Source organism: Pseudopipra pipra, chromosome 23, assembly GCF_036250125.1.
Source record: "Pseudopipra pipra isolate bDixPip1 chromosome 23, bDixPip1.hap1, whole genome shotgun sequence".
NCBI lineage: Eukaryota > Metazoa > Chordata > Aves > Passeriformes > Pipridae > Pseudopipra > Pseudopipra pipra.
This window is the reverse complement of record NC_087571.1, coordinates 1,180,064-1,189,613: the sequence shown is the minus strand read 5'-3', so window position 1 is coordinate 1,189,613 and position 9,550 is coordinate 1,180,064. Positions and strand designations below refer to the sequence as shown.

Here is a 9,550-nt window from a genome sequence, read left to right as displayed (position 1 = left end):
TATATTATTATAGATTATATAACTGTAATATAAGAATCTAAATATTGTTATAAATATTATAAATAACACAATAATATATTATATATTATATGAATAATATAATAATTCTATATCATAAACTATAGAATTTTTATAAATACAGAATTGTTGGCATTTCTCCATTTTCCCATTGCTTTTCCCCTTTCTGCCCCCCGCATTCCCAGAGGAACAGCCTGGAATGACCACACGGACACCGGGACTTAGGAATTATTCTTCTTTTAATTTCACATGGTTTAAAATACGATATGAAATAAGGCTACAGTATATAAAAAACTCTCCAGCAAAATGATGTGCCAGCATCAGCAATTCAAACAGAACCAACCCCCCCTTCCTCAGCCATTCAATGCAGGAGGGATTTCATTTTGTATCCTTTAAAAACAAAAGACCAAAACAGACCAAAACACACCACACAGACACACACACACGTCGCTACATCTCTAAGCTACCTCAGCTCAGGGGTTTTTTTAAAAAGCACCTGCTTTTTCCTTTTTTTTTTTTTTTTTTTTTTGTTAAATCTCACTTTTAAACTTCTTTTTTTTTTTTCCCCACCCCACTTTTAAAAAATATAAATTATATGAAAATACAAGTTGGAAAATAGTCGAACAGCACAATATAACAATCTCTTTTTTTTCTTCTTCTTCTTCTTCTCTGTTTATCAGCTTAAAAAAAATGCGTAAAAACAAAATAAAACCAAAAAAAAGACTTTTTTTTCCTTTTTTTTCTTTTTTTTTTTCTTTTTTTTTTTTTTTTACTGAGGCAGTTAATTCCTGGAGATATTCCATTATAACATATATGTATACATAGATTTATCATTTATTTAAACCTCTTTGGAATGTAGACAACAGCTCAGGGGTATCATATAGACCCTACCAGAGAGCAGAGCACGCCAAGGCATCCCAATTTTCCAATGGAATAAGCAATCAAGCCCTAAAATCTGGGAGAAAACCCCTCCAAAAAGAGCAAAAAGCATAAGATGGAGGTGATTCCTGGATTTCCTGGGGATTTCTGGGACCCTTTTTTTGGAGGAGGAGTTGGTTTGGAAAACGTGAGGAGGTTAAATCTCATTTTATCTTTTCTTTTTTGGTTCTTTCTCCACCTGAATGGTCACGACTGGATGAGGATGTGTGGGAATACCATGGATTTACACTTGGACACACAGGAATGTCCAAGGATTATGGTGGTCCCACACACGGGGATGGAGATGGGCAGCAGAAAAGTGCTTGTGTTTTTTATCATTATTGGGGTTTTTTCCCCTCTTTTTTGGTCCCAAATATCGACCGTGGAGGCCCCCGAGAGCTGTTTGTAAAGAAGGGCTCAGGCTCTGCCAGAGGGACCAAGGGACATCAACCACATGGAGAAGAGTAGAAAATGAGCAGGACACAGAAAATATTCCCAAAAAAACCCCAAAGCACCTGAGACATCCCAAAACAAGGCAAACCCACCCGATTTCCAACAGCCATGGGGGTGGAATTCACCCCCACGCAGAGAAACCAGCCCAGGGGTGAGTCCCAGCTCATCATCCCCCTCCAATCCAGCCTTCTGGATATCCCAGCACAGGGGGGATCCCAAATTTCCGTGGAGCTGAAGGCCAGGAGCTCAGAGGGGCTGGGCTGAGCAAGGCTGGTCCAGCACAGCCCTCGCCAAAGGCCAGCAGGGAAGGCAGGAGGAGAAGGAAAAAGGAACAAAATCTAAAGAAACAAAGACAAATCTGCACATTTCCAGTGTATAAACAGCAAACATCTCGGGGATGATCCCGGAGTGGGAATGAAAAGGAAAGGAAAAGAGAAAATGATGGCCCTGATGGCCCTGGCATGGGATGGCCTGGAGAAACGATGGAGAAACTCCAGCCAGGGGCTGCTTCCGAAAACCAGAGCTGCTTCCCGTGGCTCACCCTTTCCAACCTCTAAACCACCTCCCCAAAGGCACTGGGAACACAGCTTGGAAACCTGGAATAATAAGCATGGTGGGGTGGAAGTGGGATTTAGCCTGGCAGGACAATGGGGTTGTACCTGAACCTGCACTTCCTCCTACTTGAGGGAAATTTTATCCCAGTTTTTTGCTTGCAAAAGGCACTTCAGCTGCAGTGGAGCAACTCAGCAAAGCAGGGGGGGTGTCCTGGGACAGGGCACGGTGCCAGGGCAGGAGCTGGAGTGCCTGGCACCTTTCTGTGGGTGTAAGGGGGTTCTAAGTGACCCATGCTGGGGAAGCTCAGGGCACTTTGCAGCAAGACAGGACCCTGAACATCCCCCAAACTCCTCCAACTGCTGGAAATCCAACCCACTCGGAGTGTCCTGCTGGGGTGCCCTGTACCAGCTGCTCCCTGTGCCCTCTGTGCCCTCCCATCTCCCTGCACTCCCTTTCCAGCTGCTCAGAGGACACAGTGGAGCTCTGCCCTGGTGCCTCACTGATGGAGGGGACTCAGCCACGACATCCCAATTTTCCTCTCCTCTGCTTTCCCCACCCTCCCTGTGTGCCCAGGAGATGAGCCAGGGCTTAACCTCCCGGTGGGCAGCATCCCTTTCCTCCTTTGGGGCGTGTTCCCTTCACCCTCCAGCCATCCCCTCTTCCCTCCTTTCCATCCATCCCACCTTTTCCTCCCGTGGGCTCAGGGGGACAACCCCCAGCCATGAGCCACCGGTGTAACAACCTCCCTGTCCAAACCCCCCCGGGCTGGAGCTCCCTCCTGGCCACTCCCTGCCCCTCCACCAGCATTTTCTTTTCAAGCAGCAGCAATTTTGGGGCTGACCTGCCCTAAAATGACCAATTTTAGGATCCCAAGGTGCTCCAGAGGAAATGGATGAGGGTCCAGGACCCCTGAGCATCACCCTGGGATTGGGCTCCCCCTCCAGCCCTGCCCCTGCTCAGGGGGGAAGTGCCTGAATATTTTGGCTCTTTACACTCAGTGTCCTGTCCTTCCAAGTTGATCCTTTGGGATCAGGCAGGCATTGCCCACCCCCATCCCTGGAAAGCCTCTGACCCCACTGGTGCCCCACAGTGCCCCTGGAATGACCTCCATGCCCTAAAACACAGACTGACAAACAACACGAAAAGAAGGTACTTTTGGTTCAAACACGTAACACTGGCTTGGAATGCAAAGGCCTGGGGGGGAAGACTCCAGTGGGCAGCCAGATCCTCATGGATCCAGCTTTGAGGTTGCACCTGGATATGGGAACACTCACGGATCCTCTAAGGCATCCCAGAGCATCCCAGGAAGTGCTTGGCACAGCAGGACTGACCCCTCCAAACAAAAACCAGCTGTAGCAAAGGTTTGGAGAGCAGAGGGAGCAGCTCCCACCGGGATTGATCCCACGAGCAGCTCCCACCGGGATTGATCCCATGAGCAGCTCCCACTGGGATTGATCCCACGAGCAGCTCCCACCGGGATTGATCCCATGAGCAGCTCCCACTGGGATTGATCCCAAAACCATCTCCCCTGAGCACAAGACCTCGTGTTTGCCTCGTGTCCCTCACACCTGCCAGGGTTGGGCTCCAAAAAGCCATAAAAAGCCCGTTTGCAGGGATAATTTTCCCCCTCCTGTGCCCAGGCAGGTCAACACACACAGCACTAAAGACAGAGCTGGTCACAACAGAAAGGAAAAAACATTTCCCTTTGGGTTTTTAACTTTTTCCTGATTTTCCCCCTCAGTTCACTGCTGTGTTTTCCATTTGTCACCTTGAAAACACAGGAATTTCTCCCTGTTGGAAAAAAACCAAACAAACAAGCCTAATTTTCTGTAAGCACCAAAGTGATCCTTGAGCAAAGAAATTATTTGGAAAACACAAAAAAAGGACATTTTCCATGGAAATCTTGAGAGGCTTTGTGCAGCCAGGCAAAAAAAAAAACAAAACCAAAAGGAGATATTTCAACCAGCTTTATCAGCACAGAGTGTGGGACTGGAAATGAGGGTGGCACACCCAGCCAGCATCACCAGGAGCCAGTTTGGAGTTAGTTTTCCTTCACATCCAAGTTGCAACGTTCCAATTCTCCAGTGGGGTCTACATAAACTAAATTCTTTTTTTTTTTTTTCCTTTTCCTCACTGTGATAAAATTCTCTGCTGGCATAACAGAAACAAACACACACAATATTGCAATACTGAGACCATTTTAGAGCTTAAGACTATTTAAAAAAAAATAAAAAAACAACCAAATACTGGCACAAAATTTAATAAAATAAAACTTTAACAAATTAAAAAATAAAAAATAAAAAATAAAAAAGAGTCTTGATCCCTCCTAGGAAAAAAAAAAATCTGTCTCTTGTAGAAAAGAAGACAATGGACAGAAAAGTGATGGAACAAGAACAACAGTTCTTGTGTTTTTCCTATATTGCCCCTCCCCGAAGCAGGAATATTCACCCAGTTGGTTTTTCCCCTCCCCAACTCCCCAAAAAAAAGTTGAAAATCCTGAAATCCTCGGGAATATTGTCATTTCTTGAACTGTCAGTTTGGGTGAACAACCACAGGGATCCATTTCATCATATTTTTTCTAAACAGCAAAGGGTGGGGAGGGGGTTGTTGGTTTTTTTAAATGAGCTACATTTTTCTGGCTTTCTTAAACTCAGAATTTCACCCCAAAACAGCCTGTCTTGGAGCTTGCAGGAAACAACCATAAAGCCCATCCTTCTCTGAACCAAACTGGCCAAAATTTGGCTCTTCCTCCACCCTCTCCCCTAACACCCTCAAAGCATCAAATCTGAGTCGCTCTTGAAAAAAAAAACAACGTAACGAACGGAGAGAATTTCGCCCCAAAAAAAGCCTGTCTTGGAGCTTGCAGGAAACAACCACAAAGCCCAGCCTAACTCTGAACCAAACTTTGGCCTAGAGTTTGCCTCTTCCTCCACCCGACCCCCTCAAAGCATCAAATCCGAGTCGCTCCCAAAAAAAACACAACGTAACGAACGGCAAAAGGAACAGCAAAAAACGCGGGGAAAAAACGCACCAACACAGTCCCAAAGGCTCTCCAGGAGGACGGGGGTGGCCCTGGGTCCTCTTCACTCGTCAGCATCGGGTTTGACGTCCAGCATGGCGTGCAGCTCCTCGGGGGTGTAGCCCAGCAGGCTCTGCAGGTCGCACACGAAGCGGTACACGTAGCGCTTCCCCGCCGTCTTGTGGATGATGTTCTTGTCGTAGTAGTAACGCAGCCCCCGGCTCAGCTTCTCGTAGTTCATCTTGGGCTTGTTTTTCCTCTTGCCCCATCTCCTGGCCACCTGGCAGAGGGGGTGAAAGGGAGGAGAGGTCAGCGTGGCTCGGTTGAGGAGTTCTCAGCTGGGTGCGAGGGGAGGGAGAGGATTTTCCTCGTCGTTGTTTAAGTCGGCGTTGAGATGGACACGGGTGGGCCATGAGCATCAGTGCTTGGAACAACCAACCCAGAGCACTGCAGAGGGTTCAGTCTGGAGAGGAGGAGACTGAGGGGAGACCTCAGTGCAGTTCCAACTGCCTGGGCAGGGGCAGAGGAGGGGCAGGGACTGAGCTCTGCTCTGGGGGGACCAGGGACAGCAGCCAGGGAATGGCTGGAGCTGTGTCAGGGCAGGCTCAGGTTGGATCTCAGCCAAAGGTTCTTCCCCCAGAGGCTGGTTGGGCACTGCCCAGGCTCCCCAGGGCAGTGGGCACAGCCCCAAGGCTGCCAGAGCTCCAGGAGGGTTTGGATGATCCTCTGGGGCACAGGGGGGGACTCTTGGGGCTGGGCCTGTGCAGGGCTGAGGATTGGACTGGATGGTCCTTGTGGGTCCCTTCAACTCAGCATATTCTGGGATTCCATGAGGATACACAGAATCATTTAAGTTGGAAAAGCCCTCTAGGATCAAGTCCAATCATTCTCCCAGCACAGCCAGTCCCACGACTAACTCGTGTCCCAGGTGCCACATCCACATGGCTTCTACATCCCTCCAGGGATGGGGACTCCACCACTGCCCTGGGCAGCCATGCCAGGGCTGGACAGCCCTTTCTGTGAAGAAATGTGAAGAAATTTTCCCAATATCCAACCTAAACCTGCCCTGGTGCAACTTGAGGCCATTTCCTCTTGTCCAGTCTCTTGTACTTGGGAGAAGAGACCGACCTCCACCTGGCTCCAACCTCAGCCAGGGAAGACAACAAATATCCCATCTGTTCCCCAAAACCAGTGGACAGTCCCCCCCTCTCACCTGTCCACAGCCTATCTGAAGAGCTTTGCCACTGCTCCTCTCCCTGTTGTGTTTCAGCTCCTTCCCACCAACTCTGGGCACAAATCACTGCTCCCAAGGTGTCACTGCTGCCCCATTTTTAACCAGGTTTCAGTTGGTTTCCCCACATACCCAAGGCCAGAAGAACATGATTGCACAAATCCCAGCCCCAAAGAAAGGAGGAGTGGGTTATCCACACCAATATCTCTGAGGAATTTGGGTTGTGCACTTCCTTCCAGGGAACTCTACCTCGTCTGGGTCGGAGAGTTTGAATTCCCAGCCATCGCCCGTCCAGCTGATGAAGGACTGACAGGACTTGTCAGTGAGCAGTTCCAGCAGGAATTGCCACAGTTGGATGGGTCCACTGCCTACAAAGACAAAGGAGACATTTAATGGGACATTAATACCAGGAAAAGCACAGCTCCTTCTATCCAGGATGGGGGAAAAAAATCCCATGCAAATGGTGTTCACTGGAAGAAAAGAAAACCTCCTGCTGTCAAAACCAGCATCAGCAGCCACAGGGCAAGATGTGGGCTGAGCTGACAGCTGGGGAGTTCAATCCTGCAGGTAACAGAGCTTCCTATTTGCAGGAAGAGCTGAATATTCATGCCCTGGAATGCTTCACTTCGAGTTACATAAATAGGATTATTTTTCTGGCAGGGGAAGAGCGAGGAGTCATTGTCTTGGCACAGGAGCACCCAGTGCTCTCCATGCCAAAGAGCTGCTGGCCATGAGGTGAACTCCAGCACACTCCTGCTTCCCGACCTTCCCAAGATAAGGGGGGACCCAGGTATGACAATTATTTGGCCTCTTCCCAGGGCGTGTTGCTGCAGGAACGGGCGAGGCCGGCTCCGAGGGGGGACGGCACACACACAGCTCCCCAGCTCAGCACTGCTGGAGCTCCCAGGGCAGAGCTCAGCAAATCCAGGGGAAACCTCCCTGGGGCTGCTGCTTCCCCTGATCCAGCTGGAGAGGCAGGAGGGGATGGACAGCATCCCGTGCCATGGACATTCCACCTCTCCTGACAACACTGTGGTCTCCATGTTTCCAAAATCATCGCTAATTTTGACCAACAGGAATTTGCTTTGGGGTCCCAGTGCCCTCCAGTGCCCCCCAGCCTGGTCTTGGCTGGATTCAGGGAAAGGTTTCACAATACTTACCTCTTCCTTGGGCCTGTGGGTGGATTTCCCCATGGCAAATCTTAGGAAATCATAGGAAACCTCCCTGTGGCTGCTGGTTCCCCTAATCCAGCCGGATTATGATGGACAGCACCTCATGCCACGGACATTCCACCTCTCCTGACAACACCACGGTTTCCATTTTTCCTCTGATTGCTAATTTTGGCCAAGAGAATTTGCCTCAGGGTCCCAGAGCCCCCCAGTGCTCCCCAGCCTGGTCCTGGTTGGATTCATGGAGAGGTTTCACAACATTTATCTCCTCCTTGGGCTCATGTCCCAACCCAAGGTAGAGGAGAAGCCCTGGAGCCAAAATCTCTTTGATGAGCAACTTCCAAACACGGCCACGCCCAAAATATTGCACTTAGCCCTGGGCAACGTGTTTTGGGAGAGATCCTGCCAGGTTTGAAAGCCAGTCTAGGACATATCCCTAATAATAACAATAACAGAGCCAGACGATGGATGAAATGATTTATCCCAGAAGGAACTGCACGGGCTGGATTAGGCCGGGATGAACCCAGTGCTGACAGCGACGAGCAGGAGCTTCAAGCGGGGAATAAACCAGCCATGGGCTCAGAAAAGGGAGGGAGCCCAGCCTGTTTCCAGGAATGACAATGGGAGCTGTCAGAGCTGTGGCTGTGGGATAACCCAAGGAGGGAAGAGTTTGGAATGACTCAAAAGCAGCCAAGCTGCTGGGAGGAGGAAATGAGGGAGCTGGCTCCAGGACAGGGGAATCGTGGGTCCCATCCAGCCCTTCCCAAATTGCTTCCCTCCTGTCATCCCTGGGGAACTGCTCCTGGGTTTTGGAGGCACTGGGTTCCCTGCCAAGCCCTGGGGGTTATCAGAGTCACAGGCAGGACAAAGCAGGGAGCTCCCAGTGTCATTTCTGCCTGGAAATGGGAAGAGACTCGGTGGGAAAGGCTCCAGCCAGTCGCTCCCGGCAGGAGCTGGCCAAGACAGTGACTCCAGTAGGGATGGAGTTGGGTTATCCCAGCCAAAATGAGGGAGGAAATTCAAATGATGCCTTTGCCTCTCATCCCAAAGGGAAGAGCCAAAAGCCTGGCCTGAAATGCCACCACCACATCTCAAAGCTCAGGCCTATTTGCAGCAGAGAAATAAGCACAGCGAAAACATGGGGAAAAAGGTTTTTCTGGCCACCTGAGGTGTTCCATGGGGAACATCAGGTGAATTCCCAAGGGGATGGTTTGTCTTGGCCCATATGAATTTACATCAGTTCCCTGTACAGAGCCAGGGAGCCTCCAAGCCCCAAATCAGGGTAACAGAGACGTGGCCGAGGAGCCAAGGCTGAAGCGAGACCGGGTCCATCCCCTCAGATCTGTCTGTCTCCTGCCCAACCAAAGGACAAGGATTTTTTGTTGATTCCCTCCCCAAAATAAGCTGGATGGAAGCCCATCCCCCAGAGACCAGGTTCTGGGGTAAGGAATTGCCCCCAAAACTCCCCTGGGCCATCCTGGCTCTGCAGGAGCCTTTGGAGGCTCCAGTGGCACTGCCCCCGAGCCAAGTGGCCAGTGCAGTTCCTGCTTGGCTTCCAGCTGGCAGGGAGATCTTTCCCCGGGGGAAACCCAGGAATTCTTGCCCTCTCTCCAGCAAGCAAAGCAGGGCTCCTGCCACCCTCTGCCGGGTACTGTGGGATTTCCAAAGGAAGCAGTGTCATCCTTGGAACAGGGATTCCCAAGGTCTATTCCGAGCTGCCTGTGGGACACGTAAAACCCCAAATTCCTCTGTGTTGGACAAGCAATTATGTGAAGAATGTGTTTACTGCAGGGCTCCAGGCATGTCCCAGCTCCTGTAAACACACACCCTCCCTGCCCCAGGGGAGGGCAGAGGGGCCCTGCAGATGTGCCAGCCAGGGCACCTTGAGATGTCAGCTGGGCACGAGGTGGCAGGAGCCAAACCCTGGCACATGCCTGAGCCTGTGTGCCCAAAACCAGGAGGGCAGGAAGGTGAATGGAACAGGGAAAGAGTTCTGGAAGTCCAGACACCATCTGGTGCAGCTGCAGTTAGTGCTGGGAGGGAGATCTGCAGAAATGGGCTCCTTTCACCTACTCTGCAGACTAGCAAGGAGCTGGGAGATCCTTGGAAATCTCCTCTTTTCCCACAGGATTTCAAGCTAACCCTTGGCTCGTGCAGTGATGCCACTCCTGGATGTCACATCTCCAA

At 50.3% G+C, this 9,550-nt stretch overlaps 1 protein-coding gene across 2 annotated transcripts in view; it reads right to left on the bottom strand.

Annotated features, from left to right (window-relative positions):
* Positions 1 to 239: 239 nt before the first annotated feature.
* The window catches only part of ETS1 (ETS proto-oncogene 1, transcription factor), an 85,070-nt gene continuing 75,759 nt past the window's right edge, over positions 240 to 9,550 (bottom strand). For both annotated transcript variants that reach the window (XM_064634709.1, XM_064634711.1), the window contains 2 exons: positions 6,444 to 6,562; positions 240 to 5,243 (listed from right to left, as the gene is read on the bottom strand). In XM_064634709.1, the coding sequence (XP_064490779.1) occupies positions 5,028 to 5,243; positions 6,444 to 6,562 (335 nt within the window). In that variant the 3' untranslated portion in view covers positions 240 to 5,027. The remainder of the gene's footprint in view (positions 5,244 to 6,443; positions 6,563 to 9,550) is intronic.